Source organism: Ranitomeya imitator, chromosome 8, assembly GCF_032444005.1.
Source record: "Ranitomeya imitator isolate aRanImi1 chromosome 8, aRanImi1.pri, whole genome shotgun sequence".
NCBI classification, from domain to species: domain Eukaryota; kingdom Metazoa; phylum Chordata; class Amphibia; order Anura; family Dendrobatidae; genus Ranitomeya; species Ranitomeya imitator.
In genome coordinates, this window is record NC_091289.1 from 72,384,283 (window position 1) to 72,405,235 (window position 20,953).

The following is a 20,953-nucleotide window of genomic DNA, read 5'->3' on the forward strand; positions in this document are numbered from 1 at the left end:
ATTTTTACTTTTTTACTTAGTCCCTCTATGGGACATTAACTTTTTTTTCACTTTGATTGCTGATATAAAGCATTGCAATGCTTTATACCTGTCAGTTCTCCACTGAGAGAAGCTTCTTAGACCATGCTCTGAGTATAATCAAAGAGACTTTACATAGCTTAAGAACCTGCGTGTTTTCATGATCACCTTGGGTCACCATGGAATTGATCTTTTCTTTCCTTTTCAATGTTCTTTTTATTGAATTTAACAAGTTTAAACATACAGTATCAAATTGTTACAAGTTATAGCAGAGAAAAAAAAAAATTTGGTTATAATATGCAGACAAAAGATCCGGCAAAAAAAAAACCAATCATATAGAATCCTGAGCATTAGTTTAGATTAATAATGGCAAAGATCTGCATTCCGATCTGTAACTCTATAATGTCTAGCATTGGAATTCCCCAGAAGTCTCAACATAAAAAAAAAAAAAACAACAAAAAAAAAACAAAGGTTGTACTGTGGGTTGAGACATTGATTATAACTTGTCTTAGTTGCAAACAATAAGTGATCCTAAAAGAATAGTTAACAATGGAGGAGTATAGAAGAGTAGAAAAGAGGAGGTTAACAGGTGAGAGAGAAGAGGGGGTGGCGTAATTGGGAAGGAAGGGGGGGGGGGGAAGCACCTTATAATAGTCTCGGATGAAAATCAAGATGAGTCTTCGGGTTCCGTACTTTGGTGGGTTCTATGAAGGGCCCATGGGCGCCACATCTCTGTGAATTTTGCTTGTGAGTGGTGGACAGATGCAACTAGTTCAGCCATATGATATAGTTGATCTATTTTTGCTAATAACTGAGAGTTAAAGGGCATATTTGTTGTCTTCCAGTATAATGGACTCAGTAGTTTAGCAGCAGCTATGATATTGCCGATAAGAGTGGTTGAACCGGTGTATTCGGGCCCAATAGGGAAGTTTAAGAGAGAAATTTCAGGTGTCAGTTTCAGCATTTTCCCGTGATTTCTTGTATGACGTTCTCCACTGATGACCAAAAGATTTTTATGTTTCATTTCAAAAACCTGACCTGCACATCCAAACATAGACTCAGTATGAACAGGTGCTGAACCTAGAGTCGCCAACTCGTATATAGTTAAGTAAATAAGGCAGCACACTGCAGCGCTAAAACATGCAAACTTGAAAACACGAAATTTGAACTGCATTACTGCACTAGAAATATGAAAAATGAGAGCTTTTAGCGCATAAAAATGGCCAATTTACTTATTTACTTAACTATATACGAGTTGGCGACTCTAGGTTCAGCACCTGTTCACACTGAGTCTATGTTTGGATGTGCAGGTCAGGTTTTTGAAATGTATTCTCTAGCCTTCTGATCGTGCACTCCGCCTCCTAGCTTCAGGTGTTTTAATTACAGCAGGTCCAATACCCCTCCACAGAGAGAGAGAGAATTTTAGTCTAAGAAGAGGTTTCACATGTACCCATTCAGATGGAGACGTTTATTCTCAGCGAGGTAAGGCAAGCGTAGGACCTGGTATAAGAGAGATGCCGTAAAGGGGCTACCAGGTACACATAAAATTGGCCATTTTTATGCACTAAAAGCTCTCATTTTTCATATTTCTAGTGCAGTAATGCAGTTCAAATTTCGTGTTTTCAAGTTTGCATGTTTTAGCGCTGCAGTGTGCTGCCTTATTTACTTAACTGTATACGAGTTGGCGACTCTAGGTTCAGCACCTGTTCACACTGAGTCTATGTTTGGATGTGCAGGTCAGGTTTTTGAAATGTATTCTCTAGCCTTCTGATCGTGCACTCCGCCTCCTAGCTTCAGGTGTTTTAATTACAGCAGGTCCAATACCTCTCCACAGAGAGAGAGAATTTTAGTCTAAGAAGAGGTTTCACATGTACCCATTCAGATGGAGACGTTTATTCTCAGCGAGGTAAGGCAAGCGTAGGACCTGGTATAAGAGAGATGCCATAAAGGGGCTACCAGGTACACATAAAATTGGCCATTTTTATGCGCTAAAAGCTCTCATTTTTCATATTTCTAGTGCAGTAATGCAGTTCAAAAGATTTTTATGATCGGGCATGACCACCAAAGATGCATATAGTCTCCAATCTCATTCTCACATCTCCAGCACGCGGTTGGGGTATCTGCCTTCCAGGCCCGAATGTGCGGCTGTGATATGTAGCACCTAGATATTATTTTGTAGGAGTTTTCCTGAGTTTTCACACACTTTATAGGACCGTGTGATTGTTTATAGATGTGTTGCACTTGTGCCTTGGAAAACAAATAGCCCAGATCCTTTTCCCACTTTGTTATATAAGCTCCTAAAGAAAGGTTTTCAGTTAAGAGTGAATGATATATTGTGGAGAGTATTTTTGAAGGTCTAGATGTTTTAGTGCAAAGAGTTTCAAAGGGAGTAAGGTTATGAGTGGAGTCTGGGTTATAATGCAGTTGCTTCAGTGAATTTTTGAGAGAGGAGTATTGTATAAAATTGAGATTGGCAAGGCCCGGAAGTTTACCAACTTCACCATGGAATTGATCAAGTCGCCTCAATGGCAAGGAGAGGAGATCTGAAAGGAGAGGTAGTCCCCTCCCTTTCCCAGTCTCCTAAAGGTTGTGATCGCTCTCTATTGCAGCATTTAGTGGGTTAAACAGCCAGGGTCGGTGCTGGCACTGTCCATGGCTGTTACTGCACAAGCTCGGCCATTAGCAGCATCAAGCTCCTGCGATGATCGTGTGGGAGGTGCAGATATTTCAGCACCTCCTGCTGGATCATGCTGTGATCAATCAGTCAGTTTGATTGACCGATTACTCCCCTCGGAGTACGGCGACCGATGACATGGATCTCCATTAGTGATGAGTGAACTTGCTCGGATAAGGTGTTAACCAAGCATACTGGGTGGTAATATGTTCAAGTCCCTGCAACTGCATGTTTTGTGGCTGTTAGACAGTCGCAACAAATACAGGGATTGCCTAACAAACAGGCATATTATCCCAGCATGGCCCAGATACTCAGATAACACCCAAGCGTGCTCAGATAACATTAATTTTTGCCCTTTTTCAGTATATTAGATTGCAAAATGAATGTTGTCAATCAAACTTATAGCTTCTGCTGCAGAAAAAAACAATGTCTCATACAGCTATGTTGACAAAAAAGAATATGTATATATACACACACACATTTTTATATAATTAGATTTATCAGATACTTACAATAATATACTTCAGTTTCTCTACTCCTTCACAGCCACTGGATATACAGCCTTGATTTAAGTAGAGTTCTGTGGTATACACTTGGTAGTCAACGTTTAAACTTACATTTTGTCCTGTGTAGCACATAGAAAATAAGTGCAATTAATTTTTTTTAATCAACACTTAAGGATACTTCTCATTTGTATTTGGTGCCTAACATTAAAATCCCCATCAATCAAAGGAAAGGGGTCCCAGAGTCGTCTGTGTGGATGGAGTCGCAGTGCAAATGCAGGGGCATCATTCTATTCACTGTCTATGGTACTGACAGAAGTAGCTGTGCTCTATATTCAGTTATCTGTCTGTTTCATAGACAGTGAATGGAGAAGTAGTCATGAATGTGTAATGTTGCCCAAGGGTGGTAGCCGCAGGTGAGTGTCATTTGTCCGACACCACGACACCAGTAGACTTCTGTTCAAACATGGGAACTTTACTGAACTTGATGAGGGTTATGTACAAAGGATAATGAGTACACAGTCAGTCTTAAGCACTTTTCATTCACAGCAAGAAGCCTTTTCACTGACATCATTTCCTTCCACTGTAGTCTGCCCTACTTTGTCACAACCTAGCATGTCGCCACAGTACAGTTCAGCTGCTCCACATCCTATCACAATGGATGCCCTGGATCTACTATTCAGGACTATCAATAGCCCCACAGTCTCAAAATCCTCTTTAGATCTGTATCTTCAGCTTTTATAAATCTCAGGGTATCTTGTGAAACATTGGCCTATCCAAGGACCCCTTAAGGCTGTGTGCCCATGTTGTGTTTTTTATGCATTTCTGCAGCGCTTTTTGCCTTAGTGGAAATGCATAAAAACGCTTAAAAACCGCATTCCCATGCAATCCTTTGGGATTCCGCAGTTGCTATGCCCATGCTGCGGATTTTCCCACTGCAGAAACGTATAGTGGTAAAATCCGCAGCATGTTCATTATTTCTTCGGAATCGCAGCGATTCCGCAGCCATAGGATTGCATTGAAAGCTCACTTTACACATGTGGCTATGCCCACCATGTGTAAAGTGAGCGCTTCATGTGCGGCTGGTACCCGGGTCTGGAGGAAGAGAAGACTCTCCTCCAGGCCCTTGGGAACCATATTTCTGTAAAAAAAATAAAAATAAAAAATATGGATATACTTACCTTCTGAAGGCCCCCGGAGTCCTCCCGACTCTCAGCGGTGCACGCAGCGGCTTCTGTTCCCAGGGATGCATTGCGCGAATCACCGGCGATGACGTTGCGGTCACGCGAACGTGATGTCACAAAGGTCCTTCGCGCAAAGCATCCCTGGGAACGGAACATACCGGGTGCGCTGCTGATGAGATTAGGGGCCGTTGGAAGGTGAGAATAGCAATATGTTTTTTTGTTTGATTATTTTTAACATTCTATCTTTTACTATAGGCAGCATCAATAGTAAAAAGTTGGTCACACTTGTCAAGCATTATGCTTGACAAGTGTGACCAACCTGTTAATCACTTTTCCAAATTGCTTCAAATCGCTTGCAAAACGCTTGTGTTTTGCAGGAAATTGCATGCGAATTCCGCATGCGTTTTACCCGTGGCAGGGAGTTGCGGAAATGCTGCAGATAGTTCCGCAGCATTTCTGCAACGTGGGCACATAGCCCAAAGGTAGAAGGCCACTCTGCCTTTTCTGTCAGTTCCTAGTCATACTACCTCATTGTCCCTTTGTCTCCTTTTGCTGTAGTTGACCCAAACGGCAGCACTGCACACTTGTCACTTCTCTCTGAATAACTTCACAAAGCAGGTTTCTTGTCCTTGCACTAAGCCCTCTCCCTGTGGGCTGGTCCCAACATTAACTCTCTCTCCCTGAGTCTGTTGCTGGGAAAAAGTACCCTTTCACCTACATTCTATACAAACACTACCTTACGTCCTAAATCCTAACCTATGTTTTTCATGCATCGCCAATGTACAAGTAATACCATAGAAACTGGAGAGAAAACAAGCCAATAGGGTCTTAGCTGGAAACAAGGTAGGATTAAAACAGGGGTGTGAGCTCACCTGATAAAGTTGTACATTAGCAACATATTACACACATGAATCAACTGCAGCATGACACGGGTCAGCAGACTGAAGTGATATACTTGAAAAAAGGTGAAGTGTCTAAATTTGCGCTGCTGAAGAATCTAGGATACCAATGGCTTCTTTAAAAGTTTTATTCAAAACGAGTATAAAGGTCAGCGCGTTTCAAAGTCATTCCAGACTTCTTCCTAGGGACACAAACCGTATCTATGACTTTGAAATGCGTTGACTTGTTTTGAATAAAACTTTTAAAGAAGCCATCGGTATCCTGAATTCTTCAGCAGCGCAGATTTAGACACCTCACCTTTTTCAAGTATTTCATGCATCACATCACTATACATTATAATACCTTACAGTATCACATTACATAGGTAAACATCTTACACTTCACATGTACACAAGACACAGGACATTATTCAAATTACACATCACATTATACACAGCACTGATGTCTTCAAAGAAGAGCAGGGCAATATGTCCATCTCCTTACATTTCCCCCATCTTTAATGTTGGTCATCCTCAACCATCCGAAACACCTGGAAAACACCAAAGCACTATACCACACATATCATAACTTTTTAACTAACATGAGGTCTTTGTCCCTCTTTTTTCTGGAATGACACGGAATCGGTCCTACTTGGTAAGGACACTGGAACTACAGCTGCCCAAGTCTCTTTAACTCGGCAATAGTCCTATGGGTTAACAATGGCCTTGGTTTTTAAGGTCCCATAAGCCAATAATATGGCTCCATTGGGCCGTCCACTTGTCTCCATGGGTCTGCATGACCCTGATCTCGCCAGTTTGGATACCCTGACACCACGTGACTAAATTCTTTTTAATCACAGGCCTGTTGGCCAATACAGCAACCGTTCCAGAAGTTCTGGAGCACAGTCCACACAGTCCCTCACCTGTCTTTTATGACAAGGTTGCAATTAACACAATCATGACCCGGCTTGATCCTTGGATCATCCTTTTCCATTACTCCCCTCCCCCTTTTGTGATCGGCAGTCCTTTTAACTTGCATAGTCCATAGGGACAGAAAAGGGTTTGTGGCCCTTTGAACATTCACAATCCCCCAATCCAGCAGCGGGGTATGCAACACGTGTAAAACAAACTTGGAGAGGAGAAAAAGACAAAAAACCTTCAGCCATCCTGGCCAATATCTGGGGGTTCCTAATACACTTAGGGCCCACTGCCCTCTGGAATGCAGAACAGTTCCTCTAGTTGCTCTCTTTTTGTGCAACAGGCACAACTGAGCTTGCAGGACCGCCTTCACACTCAGGTCTCCCGGCAGCACCCTCAGGTCACAGGCCTGTAACTCTCCTGTGGAGTCATCTCTTGGGGCTCCTGAGGCCTGTCATGGCACCACTTTTCACTGGCTGGAGTCCACCCTGACTCACCACAGCTCGGTTCATCAGCCTCATCAATTCCATTCGTGCCTCCTCCAGCACACTCTGATCATACCAGCAGTAGATACGTTACTCACGTACCACCGTATGCATGGCCTTCGTTGCTTCCATTGCATCTCTTCTTCACTAATATCCATAGTGCAGTCAGGAGACTTGCGAGTTTTCTATCCACTCAGCACCATAGTGGCCCGAGGCTTACTGCTTCCCTTCTTAATCCTCATGTATTGAGAAAAAAATGGCGCCAGTTGTTTCCTCATGATGCCCTTTCTGCGCATTTGGCTCTGCCTCTTCCTAGATCGAACTTTTTACACAACTGCCGCATCATGCTTCACTCTCGGTGGCTCTGCTTTCAGCCGGGCTCTTCTACGAAAATGTATCTCCCATTCCGGGCTGACCTCTGGCCACTGCGCCCATCCCTCTTTGGGTCATCATTCATGGGGCTGATGTTGTGAGTTCCGCTCTTGGGCTCCCTCCGGTGGTTGTAAGTGTCACTTTTGTGAGTTCTGCTCTTGAGCTCCCTCTTGTGGTTTCTAGTGGTATGGCTGCTCCTTGGAGTTAGCTGTCATCAGCTGCCTCCACTTATCGTCTCTTCTGCTCGGCTATTTAAGTCTGGCTCTATCTTCAGCCAGTGCCACTTGTAAATTGATCCTGGGTGGATTCACATCTCTTTGGAGTTCCCTGTTATCCTGACCAGTTCAGCTAAGCTAAGTTTTTGCATTCCCTTTTCTGTCCATAGATTGTGGACTTATCCATTATGTGCTTTCTATGTTTGTCCAGCTTATCAGTGTGAATTTATTCTGTCTTGCTGGAAGCTCTGGGAGGCAGAATTGCCCTCCACACCTTTAGTCAGGTGTGGAGATTTTTTGTAAACTCTGCGTGGATTTTTGTAGTGTTTTATACTGATCGCACAGTATTCCATCCTGTCCTATCTATTTAGCTAGACTGGCCTCCTGTGCTCATCCTGGTTTCATTCTGTGTATGTCTTTTCCCTCTCCACTCACAGTCATTATTTGTGGGGGGCTAATCTATCCTTTGGGGATTTTCTCTGAGGCAAGATAGCTTTTCTGCTTCTATCTTTAGGGGTAGTTAGCTCTTAGGCTGTGACGAGATGCCTAGGGAGAGTTAGGAGCATTCCACGGCTACTTCTAGTGTTGTGTTGAGCTTAGGGACTGCGGTCAGTACAGTTACCACTTCCTTCGGAGCTCGTTCCATGTTGCTCCTAGACCACCGTATCATAACAGCTGAACACCTTGTTAGGACTGGCGGAACGCACCAAGACAGATGGTATAGATGCGTTCGCAGTCCGGGGTCCACCGTGCAGGTGAAAACCTGCTGCTAGCAATTAGCAGACTATATGGCGGTACACTAGAGTATACACGCGTGGGTTAACCTCACCCAGCGTGAAAGAAGCAATCCTGTTAAGGCTCAGGACCGCGGTACCGCACCTAAAGCGCGAGCAAGTAGTCAGCGAACTCAACCCCAACTGGGATTGAAGTCCGATTAGACCCTTGCTGGCGCAACACCGCAACTGGGTGTGAAATGAAACAGAAGAGCATGCAGTGCCGCACTAACGAACGCCACTAACCACCCAGGCTTGGGTAAGGAAAGCACAGAGGAAGTGCACGGCGCCGTACTGGCGGTCACAGCAACTGGACGCTATAATGTGTGACTAGTGCTGTAGGATAAGTCGGGCGCTAGGTAGCAGCCATACACCTTCCGCGAACAGTCATACTATAGGGTAGGGGTATCCAAGGACGACTTGCACTCACAACATACACACATTAGCAATTGTTTGACAATACTAGCGCATGGCCGTGCGGTCATGCGCAGTTTATATAGCAGCAGCACAGGAAGTGGCCACAGCACTTTTGCCCTTCTAGGACCTGCCAAGAGGACCAATGGAATGTGCTGCAGAGCCTGAGCACATGACCCTCGATCTCCAACGGGAGACCTTACGCTGGGCATGCTCAGTACGTGCAGACAAGGACTTAGTCCCAGAGAAGTCCGCTCGCTGCTGACCAGCACAGACTTTAATAGCAGAGACTGGAGAAGCAGCAGTAACTCTCAGAACAGAGTGAGAATGAGCAAGACGCTGGGACCGACGTCCTTGCTGAGCAGACTCCACTGCGGCTGGACAAGAATGGGAGACAGCAGCGGAGGTGGCTCGAGATTCCCCCTGTGCAGAAGCGGGAATTCGACACCTAACATTACCCCCCCCTCCTAGGGCCCCCCCTTCCTTGGGCCTCGCTACGTTCGAAGGCAGCAATGAGCTGCGGAGCCCGAATGTGCTCAGCAGGCTCCCAGGACCTATCCTCAGGGCCGTAACCCTTCCAGTCCACCAAAAAAAAATTTTTGCCACGTACCAACCTTGCACCCCAAGATAGCGTTCACCTCGAAATCGTCCGTAGACGAACCCGATGTCCCGGCAGATGACTCAGAAAACTGAGACATGTATACGGGCTTAAGTGTCGGTGATACCAAGGCGTGGAGGAAGGGCCAGATGGTAGACCACAGGATTAACCTGTTCGAGGACCTTGAAGGGACCCAAGTAGCGAGGAGCAAATTTAGTAGACTCAACTCGCAGCCTGATGTTACGGGCGGAGAGCCACAACAAGTCACCAGGAGCAAAGGACGGGGCGGGGCGCCGATGAGCATTGGCGGAGGACCTCATTCTCTCCTTAGAGGCCCGAATGGCATCCTGAGTGCGGTCCCAAATATCCCGTGCCTCCACAGCCCAGTCTGCCACCCTGGAGTCTGCAGAAGACACGGGCATAGGCACAGGTACCCGTGGATGCTGACCATAGTTGAGGAGGAATGGGGTTTGTCCAGTGGAGTCGGCTACGGCGTTGTTCAGCGCAAACTCTGCCCATGATAGCAAGGATGTCCAGTCATCCTGCCTGGCTGAAACAAAATGTCGCAGGTATGTGACCAAGGTCTGGTTGGCCCTCTCTACCAACCCATTCATCTCGGGATGATAAGCGGAAGAGAGATTCAACTCAATACTGAGAAGACGACACAGCTCTCTCCAGAACCGAGACGCAAACTGGGGACCCCGGTCACTGACAATTTTGTCAGGCATACCATGTAGGCGGAAGATGTGCTTAATGAACAACGCAGCCAAGGCCCGTGCAGAAGGTAACCGTGGTAGCGGCACCAAATGCACCATTTTCGAGAAATGATCGGTGATGACCCAAATGATGGTACAGCCGCGAGACTTGGGCAAACCCACGACAAAGTCCATCCCGACCATCTCCCAGGGCCTATCTGCCACCGGCAAGGGATAGAGCAACCCAGCTGGCCTTTGACGCGGAGATTTATTTTTGGCGCAGGAGACACACGCCAGAATATAATCCCTGACATCCCGGACCATATGCGGCCACCAGTACGTCCTCGCCAGTAGCTCAGATGTCCTCTTTGTCCCAAAGTGTCCACCCACTCTGGACGAATGAGCCCAAGAGAGAACCTCCGGTCGCAAATTAATGGGCACAAAAGTCTTGCCCGGAGGCACAGACTCAAGCGAAACCGGTGCTACGGTTCTCAGGCTCTCAGAGGGAACAATAAGCCGAGGCTCCTCTTCCTCCTCTTCAGTTGACATAAGGGAGCGAGAGAGAGCATCAGCACGAATATTCTTCTCCCCGGCGAGAAAATGAAGAGAAAAGTGGAACCGGGAAAAGAACAAGGACCATCTGGCTTGGCGAGAATTTAGCCGCTGGGCTGTCTGTAAGTAGACCAAATTTTTGTGGTCAGTGTAAACCTGGAAGGGAAACCGCGCACCTTCCAGAATATGTCTCCACTCTGAAAAGGCCAACTTCATTGCTAGCAGCTCCCTATCCCCGATGGAGTAGTTTCTCTCCGCTGGCGAGAAAGTCTTAGAGAAGAAGAAGCATGGATGCTTCCGACCTTGAGCATCCTTCTGGTAGAGGACTGCTCCAGCACCAACGGATGAGGCATCCACCTCCATTAGGAATGGCTTATCCACATCGGGACGATGTAAGATGGGAGCGCTAGCAAAGTGGGACTTAATAGAAGTGAAGGCCTTGGAGACCTCTTCCGACCACAATTTAGGATTCGCTCCCTTCTTGGTGAGGGCTACCAAGGGAGCTACCAGAGTTGAGAAGTGGCGAATGAACTGGCTTTAAGAGAATGGGGCTCTTGCCAGTCCATCACAGCCTGTAGTTTGGCAGGATCCATAGCCAATCCCTGGGCAGAGATGATATAGCCCAGGAACGGCAAAGACTCCTGCTCAAACATACACTTCTCTAACTTAGCGTAAAGAGAGTTTGCCCGTAGGAGGTCGAAGACTCTGCCAACATCTCTCCGGTGGGAGTCAATATCTGGAGAAAAGATGAGAATATCATCCAGATAGACTACAACTGAGGTGGAAAGCATATCCCGGAAGATGTCGTTGACAAAGTCTTGAAAAACGGCTGGGGCATTACAGAGCCCGAAGGGCATCACCAGATACTCATAGTGCCCATCTCTGGTGTTAAACGCCGTTTTCCATTCGTCCCCCTCACGGATGCGAATCAGGTTGTAAGCACCCCGCAGATCTAATTTAGTAAATACCCTTGCTCCCCGAAGCCTATCGAAGAGCTCAGATATCAAGGGCAAAGGATACTTGTTCTTAACGGTGATAGCGTTAAGACCCCTGTAGTCTATGCATGGACGTAGCTCCCCATTCTTCTTCTGCACGAAGAAGAACCCTGCCCCAGCAGGTGACACTGACTTCCTGATAAACCCTCTTGCCAGATTCTCTTGAATGTACTGAGACATGGCCTCCGTCTCCGGGAGAGATAATGGATAAACTCGACCCCGGGGAGGCTCCGCACCAGGCAAGAGATCGATAGGACAGTCATAGGGACGATGGGGCGGAAGGGTCTCCGCCGCCTTCTTGGAGAACACGTCTGCGTAAGACCAATATTGCTTGGGGAGAGAGGATAGATCTGCGGGTACCTCAGTAGTAGCAACCTGAACGCACTCTCGGTGACACCTACCCCCACATGATTCACTCCATCCCAGAATTCTGCCTGAGGACCACTCGATGTGAGGAGAGTGGTACCGTAGCCAAGGTATCCCCAACAGGACCTCATCAATACCCTCAGGAATGACGAGCAGAGAAATAATCTCCTGATGGGATGGCGACAGGGACAGAGTAACAGGGATGGTCTGATGTGTTATCTGTGCGGGGAGTGTCGACCCATTCACCACTCGTACCGTTACTGGTTGAGATAGCATAACCAGGGGTATTGCGTGACGTTGGGCGAAGGCAGAAGACATAAAATTGCCCTCCGCCCCAGAATCCACGCAGAGGTCTACCGAGTGGGAGGATGAGCCAAAGGTAATTGTCCCCTTGAAGGACAATTTGGAGGCAAACGTCGCAGTGTCTAGTGCACCTCCACCTACTACCACTAGACGCTGACGTTTCCTCGACCGCTGATGACATCTGGTGGCAAGATGTCCTGACTGTTGGCAAACATGGCAACCCTGGAGTGCACGAGCGGTCTGGGACTTAGATCCCGCTCGTGACACCACCTTAGGTTCCTGGAACTCAGGAGCCTGGACTGGAGATTCCAAAGGTTTGGCGAAGGTGGGAGCCAGCCGAAACCTCTGCCTACACTGGGCTCGCTCTAACCTCCGCTCGTGAAAACGGAGGTCAATGCGAGTAGATACTGCTATTAACTCCTCCAGTGTGGCGGGAATCTCCCTAGTGGCCAGAGCATCCTTAACGTGGTCAGCCAGCCCCCTCCAAAATATAGGGATAAGGGCTTTATCCGACCACTCCAGCTCAGATGCCAGAGTGCGGAAATGGACGGCAAAAAGGCTGACCAAGGACGAGCCCTGAGTCAGTGCCAACAGTTGGAGCGCCGTGTCATGGGTGACACGAGGTCCTAGAAAGACCTGTTTCAGAGTGCTCAGGAATAACGGAGCACTCTGCACCACATGATCGCCACGCTCCCACAGCGGCGTAGCCCACTGCAACGCCCTGTCCGACAATAAGGAAATTATAAAGCCCACCTTGGCCCGCTCTGTAGGGAAACGAGAGGCCAGAAGCTCGAGATGTATTGAGCACTGACTCACGAAACCCCTACAGGACTTACTGTCACCAGAAAATTTCTCTGGTAGCGGGAGGCAAGATAGCGTCGGTACAGGAGCGGCAGTGGACAAGGTAGCCGCAGCCACACTTGCAGCCTGAACAGCGACAGCAGTAACATCCACAGCTGAGGTTGAACGTTCAAGAGCCGCCAACCTTCCCTCCAGCTGCTGGATGTACCGCTGTAAACGCTGGTCGTCCGCGATTTTACTAGCCAGACCCTGGCGCTAGTATTCTGTTAGGACTGGCGGAACGCACCAAGACAGATGGTATAGATGCGTTCGCAGTCCGGGGTCCACCGTGCAGGTGAAAACCTGCTGCTAGCAATTAGCAGACTATATGGCGGTACACTAGAGTATACACGCGTGGGTTAACCTCACCCAGCGTGAAAGAAGCAATCCTGTTAAGGCACAGGACCGCGGTACCGCACCTAAAGCGCGAGCAAGTAGTCAGCGAACTCAACCCCAACTGGGATTGAAGTCCGATTAGACCCTTGCTGGCGCAACACCGCAACTGGGTGTGAAATGAAACAGAAGAGCATGCAGTGCCGCACTAACGAACGCCACTAACCACCCAGGCTTGGGTAAGGAAAGCACAGAGGAAGTGCACGGCGCCGTACTGGCGGTCACAGCAACTGGACGCTATAATGTGTGACTAGTGCTGTAGGATAAGTCGGGCGCTAGGTAGCAGCCATACACCTTCCGCGAACAGTCATAATATAGGGTAGGGGTATCCAAGGACGACTTGCACTCACAACATACACACATTAGCAATTGTTTGACAATACTAGCGCATGGCCGTGCGGTCATGCGCAGTTTATATAGCAGCAGCACAGGAAGTGGCCACAGCACTTTTGCCCTTCTAGGACCTGCCAAGAGGACCAATGGAATGTGCTGCAGAGCCTGAGCACATGACCCTCGATCTCCAACGGGAGACCTTACGCTGGGCATGCTCAGTACGTGCAGACAAGGACTTAGTCCCAGAGAAGTCCGCTCGCTGCTGACCAGCACAGACTTTAATAGCAGAGACTGGAGAAGCAGCAGTAACTCTCAGAACAGAGTGAGAATGAGCAAGACGCTGGGACCGACGTCCTTGCTGAGCAGACTCCACTGCGGCTGGACAAGAATGGGAGACCGCAGTGGAGGTGGCTCGAGATTCCCCCTGTGCAGAAGCGGGAATTCGACCCCTAACACACCTTTTTGCACTCTCAGGTTCCATCCATGAAAACGATAAACAGCATTTCTTCTCTTCACTGCCACCGCTGTCATCTTGGAACCTATACTTCAGACCGCCATCTTGGATCACATGCATTCCGGAGTTCTCCCAACTTCCCCATGAGCCATCTCTTCCTCGCTTTCTTTGTGCGAGGCACTCACATCCTGCCGACTAAGCCAAATATAATGGTGCCCAGGGTGGTAGCGGCAGGCTAGTGTCATGTGTCCCGACACCCTGGCACGTTACAGACAATTGTGGGTCCTGGCTGGGTGTTAGTGTTGTGAGGGCCCTGTGCCCATGCAGGCCGCCGGTAGCCAATGGCATTGGCTGACCAGGACCACGAGTTCCACAGATAATTAAAGAAGACTTATACTCAAACATGGGAACTTTACTAAACTTGACCAGGGTTAGATACAAGGGAAACCAAGTACACAGTCTTAAGCACTTTTCATTCACAGCAGGAAGCCTTTTCACTGACATAATTTCCTTCCAAAGTAGACTGCTCCAGGGCTAGTATAGCACACTGTTTTGCCCTACTTCTTCACAGCCTAGCTTGTCACCACAGTACAGTTCAGCGAGTCTCTCTACACCCACTCAGCGGCTCCATGTCCTCTCACAATGGATGCCCTGAATCGACTGCTAGGGACTCTAACGAGTCCCGCAGTCTGTCATCTTTAGGTCTGCACCTTCGACATTCAGGGTTTCTCGTGACATGTCATTCTATCAAGGTAGATGGCCATTCTGTCTCTTCTGTCAGTTTCTAGTCATGTTACCTCATTGTCCCGTTGTCTCCTTTGCTGCAGTTCACCCAAACAACAGCATTGCACACTTGTGACTCTAACTCCTCTCTGACTAATTTCAGGAAGCAGGTTACTTGCCCTAGCACTAAGCTGTCCCCCTGTGGGCTGGTCCCAACATTAATCCTCTCTCCCTGAAACTGGTGCTGGGGAAATGTACCTTTTCACCTACATTTTATACAAACACTACCTTATGTACTAAGTCCTAGCCTATGTCTTTCATGCATCAAATCACTATACATTATAATACCTTACATTATCACATTACATAGACAAACATCTTACACTTCACATGACACAAAATGTACACAAGACACAGGACATTATTCAGATTACACCACATTATGAACAGCACTGATATCATCAATTGTGAGCAGAGATCTCTGTACTTGTGATCAGTGGGGATTCCAAATGTTGGGTCCTAGCAGTCAGACTAGTTATTTTTTAAAGAGCTTTTTAAAAACTACTATCGGCAGGTTATGGGGATAAAAGGAAATGTAATCACCTTGATATCAACTCCGCACTTCAGAACTGCTGTTCTTACGGTCTACAAAAAAATGCCACTCATCTAACCTCTGCGTCCTCTAAGTGGCTGCAGGATCAGGAGACTGATGTACATTATCACTTCCAGTCTGGTGTAGACCTTTGGATTAACAGCACTAAGGCGACCGGTGAATTATGGAGGTGAATAGATCTTCTTTCCTCCCCATGACTTGCCACTGTCCTTGGTAGGTGTGCTGTTCCCCAGAGATAATTATTATTCAGCAGTTTGGTTTGCATATCTTACAAAATATGCTGACCAGTATTCTCCCCAGAACAGGGATAGTTAGGTTCTTGTGAGCAGGTTGGAGGATGCAGTAACGGATAGGAGGCAGAGCAAGGGTTAAATTTAACTTTACTATAACAGGGGTATACTCCATGCTGGGAGGAGAGAAAGTATGGACAGGTGGTATTAACACTTTTGTTACACCAACAGAGGGATTGAGGGCAAAGGGTATAAACAATGTTCAACAGTAGTAAACTTATTGGTCCGGCAGTTTCAGAGTGATGAGTCTCAGATACCCACGGTGGTGCCGACATGGTCAGCATGTGATGGAAACGATGCAGGCCTGTAGGGGTAGATGGATCGGTTCCTGGCAATTATGGTGAGTCCTCGATGTCTGTCCTGGGGTTCCGAGTAGCAGGGAGGAGCAGTCCTTTTGCGCTACCGGGGCTGGACAGAACCCAATAGAAGTAAGCGGGTGAGTAAAGGTAAAGTTCTTGATAAGTCACCCGGTTTCTTTTAGGCGGCACACACGCGTTATACGGTAGCCTGTGACGTAGAGTTACTTGAACAGTGGGGGGCCAATGGGCGGAAAACGGTTCTCTGGTCACAGTCTTTGTAGGGAGCAGCCGGGACAATCTAGCACGGTCCTGCACTGTCTTGGTGCTCAGAGGATAGAGCACCTAAATTCCCCTGCTTCGTGCTTTGTCTTCCCACTAAGTCTGCCTGCAATTTTGCATGCTCTGCCCTTTTTATCCATACCCAACCCCCTGCTGTCAAGTGCAAAGGTCGGTCCGGGTCTCTAAGCTTTCCCCCAGACAACAAAGATGACAGTTACGGACCCGGCGTGAAAAAGGTTCCCCAAAATTCCTCAGTTTGAGGCCCCTCTCCCTTACTAAAGACCATCACAATGTGACAGCATAGTGCATTATACTATATGGAGGCATATGTGAAATGCATTATACTATATGGAGGCCTATGCGGAGTGTAGTATACTGTGTGCAGAATGTGCAGGCAGCAGAACATTGTATGTGATCTAAAGGTATCAGAACCCTGTAGGCTCTCTGTGCTGGCAGATGGTGCCCAGCACCCAGATTTGCGCAGAGGGGCGTATGTAGCAAAGCCAGGTAGGACTGGGTTAAATCCTAGCATTGCATGTCTTAAAGGGAACCTGTCACCAAGTTTGTCCCATGTGAGATAAGACCACCACCTTTCATCCCTCATACACAACATTCTAATAAGCTGTATAAATGCGGCCAATCCGGCCTGCAACAAAACAAAAACACCTTTTATTATACTCACCTATGGGGCAGTCCAGTCGATGGGCGTCACTGGTCTTGGTCCCATGCCTTCCTTCTTTTGATGCTATCCTCCTTCTGTGCTTCTTGTTGATGACACATCCTTCAACATCCACACAATGTCCCCGGCATTACACATGATGGAAAAGGTCAAAGAAAGGGATACCAAGACATAGTAGGATCGTACCTCTTCTGTGCATAAAGTGTTGATCTGGGAAAAAAGTACTGTAATCTGTTTATGTATGGTAGGGTGTATATGTATATGCAGTCATGGCCGAAAATGATGGCAGCCTTGAAATTGCTCCAGGAAATGAAGTATTTCTCCCAGAGAATTATTGCAATTACACATGTTTTGTTATACACAGGTTTATTTCCTTTGTGTGCACTGGAACAACACAAAGAAACTGATAAAAAGGCAATTGGCAATTGGTTGCAGTTATTTATTCCAAAGGGTGTGCAAGCTATCAATTCCTATAACCATCAACAAGCTTCTTACACCTCTTAACTGGAATTTTGAACCACTCTTGTTTTGCAAACTTCTCCATGTCTCTCATATTTGAAGGGTGCCTGCTCCCAATAGCAGTTTTAAGATCTCTCCACATGTGTTCAATTGGATTTAGATCCAGACTCATTGCTGGACATTTAAGAAGTTTCCAGCGCTTTGTTTCCATCCATTTCTGAGTTCTTCTTGAAGCATGACTGGATTAATTGTCCAGCTATATAGCTGACATGTGCACGCAACAGCCATGGGCGGAATCGCGTTCCACACGTTAACTAGTTAAAAGCCGCTGTCAATCTCTGTCAATTTGAATTTTAGAAAAAATGTATTATTCCTAGGGTAACAATCAAAGAGGAAGCATGAAAAACCCTAAACTTTAAAAAGATGCCATCTTTATTTTAATTCTTAAAACCCACCAATTGGTGGTACGTGCACACCACTATGAAAAAACACACTGTGCAAAACTAAAAAAAAACACAAAAAGATTGTGGGGGCAATATCAAGTATAAGGTGCATCCAGGGAAAAACAGAGGCAGATGACGCTGAGCGAGGGCGCCACAACGCTACCCCCCCTAGGGTGCCAACTTCTGCCGCTAGGCAGGAAAAGCATAGGAATTTATCAGGGATCTGCAGCAAACATTTACAAGGTTTTAACTTGCGCTTAGGCCAGTTTCACACGTCCGTTTATTTCCGGTACCGGAAAAAACGTTACCGAAGATATTCGTGTCCGTGTGTCCGTGTGTTGTGAATGTAATACTTGCGGCACATGTGTGGCAAACGTGTGTTGCATCAGTACCACACGGATGGCCGCCGGGGAAGACGCGCTACAGTAAGTGCTGTTCCCTGGCAGTGGGTGCTGAAGACGGCTCTCATCATTCTACCCTGCTCTGCCAGCGGTCGGCGCAAGCAGAGGAGAATGATGAGAGTTATATTAAAGTCCGAATGGTGACAGGCAGGTGGGGGCTTTTGAGACTCTTTTTTGGGACTTCCATCATCTGACACCTGCTGCCGCTAATAAAAGTGACAGCAGGAGCGGATGATCGGGGTAGTCCTCAGTCGCCACCTGCGATCTAACGAAATAAATGAATGGAAAACCCGACATGGGTTCCCTCATATTTTCTTGAACCAACCAGGCAAAACTCACAGCTGGGGGTTGCAACCCTCAACTGTCAGCTTCTGCAAGGTTGATTATCTAGAATAGAGGGGTACCCATGCTGTTTTTTTAATTATTTAAATAAATAATTTAAATAAAACGGCGTGGGGTCCCCCCCCATTTTTGACAACCAGCCTTCTAAAGCTCACAGCTGGGGGCTGGAATTCTCAGGCTGGAAAGGGGCCATTGATATAGGCCCCCTCAGCCTAAAAACTGCAGCCCACAGCTGTGAGCTTTAGCAAGGCTGGTTGTCAAAATGGTGAAAACTACTGGTGAATGAGCTGCTGAGAACGCAACATCATTCATCAGGGGTGACATCATCGAGGCCGGACTGAATTGCGGTGACCTCAGGACTATGGGAAAATATCAGGGATGATGTCACCACTGGTGAATGATGCTGTGCTCTCAGCAGCTCATTCACCAGTGGTTTTCAGCCTGGATGGTTGCATCTTGGCATCGTCCAGGTTGAAAACTATTTAGCCCCCAGACATGGATTACAGCATGGGGCAGAACGATGGACAGGTATGGTATATTGTTGTTTTTTTATTTTACTTTTATTACAGGGGATTGAGGGCTTTGCAGGCATTAGGTGTTGCAGTAAGTATGGTTTAATTGAGATTAATAAAGGAGTCTGTGTCATTTTTCAATTAAAGGTTAAATGATTTTATTCTGGCTGTGTCTTTATTTAACATATAACTATAGGATTAGTAATAGAGAGGTGTCTTATAGACACCTCTCCATTACTAACCCATGGGCTTGATGTTACCTGACAATACAAAGGTGGCATCAACCCCACAAATATTAACTCCACTTGCCACCGCTACTGGGCAAAGAGGAAGAGTCGGGCAAAGCACCAGAAAAGGCGCATCTACAGTGGGGATGAAAAGTATTCAGACTCCTTTAAATTTTCACTCTGTTTCATTGCAACCATTTGGTAAATTCAAAAAAGTTAATTTTTTTTTCTCATTAATGTACAGAGTGCACCTCATCTTGACTGAAAAAAATACAGAAATCTAGAGATTTTTGCAAACTTATTAAAAAAGAAAAACTGAAATATCACATGGCCATAAGTATTCAGACCCTTTGCTTAGTATTGAGCAGAAGCACCCTTTTGAGCTAGTACAGCAATGAGTTTTTTTGGGAATGATGTAACAAGTTTTTCACACCTGCATTTGGGGATCCTGTGTCATTCTTCATTGCAGATCCTCTCCAGTTCCGTCAGGTTGGATGCCATTCTCAGGTCTCTCCAGAGATGCTCAATTGGGTTTAGGTCAGGGCTCTGGCTGGGTCAGTCAAGAATGGTCACAGAGTTGTTCTGAAGCCACTCCTTTGTTATTTTTGCTGTGTGCTTAGAGTCATTGTCTTGTTGGAAGGTGAACCTTTGGCCAAGTCTGAAGTCCAGAGCACTCTGGAGAGGCATTCATCCAGGATATCTCTGTACTTGGCCGCATTCATCTTTCCTTCAATGACAACCAGTCATCCTATCCCTACAGCTGAAAAACACTTCCATAGCATGATGCTGCCAACACCATGTTTCACTGTTGGGATTGTATTGGGCAGGTGATTAGGAGTGCCTGGTTTTCTCCACACACACTGCTTACAATTATCACCAAAAAGGTCTATCTTTGTCTTATGAGACCAAAGAATCTTATTTCTCATAGTCCGGGAGTCCTTCATGTGTTTTTAGCAAACTCTATGCAGGCTTTCAGATGTCTTGCACTGAGGAGAGGCTTCCGTCGAGCCATTCTGCCATAAAGGCCCAACTGGTGGAGGACTGCAGTGATAGTTGACTTTGTGGAACTTTGTCCTACTGCTCTCTGGAGCTCAGCCACAGTGATCTTGGGGTTCTTCTTTACCTCTCTCACGAGAAGGGCACGAGAGATACCTTTGGCCAATTCATTGCATTCCTGAATAAGAATGATATCGGCCTAAAGTTCATATTTGAGATACAGGAGGACAGGTTACCATTTTTGGACATCCTAATTACTAAATCAGAGAGGGGAGAATGTTTGGAGACTACAGTCTATAGGAAACCTGCTGCAACTAATTCATTAAGATGGGGTAGCCATCACCCCTATCCCTTAAAGAGAGGTATTCCCAAGGGCCAGTACCTTAGACTACGACTAAACTGCTCCAATCAAAGAGACTTTAAGGCTAAGGTTGATGACCTTAGACAGAGATTCTTGGCCAGGGGCTACCCTGATCAGATACTAAGGGAGGCTTTTTGCTATGCAAACAGACAAAATAGAGGCTCCCTTCTTACCCCTCCTGGCAGAGAAGATGACATACCGAAGGAGACAAGACTCATCTGTACATTTGACAATGGAGCAGCATCTTTGAAAAAGATCCTCAGGGAACATTGGGGGATTTTGGGTATGGATGAGGTCTTGAAGAGGATTGTGGGCGGTGCACCTAGCATCACATATCATAGATGTAGGACCCTCGGGGACAGACTA

At 46.8% G+C, this 20,953-nt stretch overlaps 1 protein-coding gene across 2 annotated transcripts in view; it reads right to left on the reverse strand.

The window, feature by feature from the left end:
• Nucleotides 1-20,953, reverse strand: part of GUCY2C (guanylate cyclase 2C) — an 842,638-nt gene that overhangs the window by 765,837 nt on the left and 55,848 nt on the right. For both annotated transcript variants that reach the window (XM_069737068.1, XM_069737069.1), the window contains exon 2: nucleotides 3,205-3,317. In XM_069737068.1, the coding sequence (XP_069593169.1) occupies nucleotides 3,205-3,317 (113 nt within the window). The remainder of the gene's footprint in view (nucleotides 1-3,204; nucleotides 3,318-20,953) is intronic.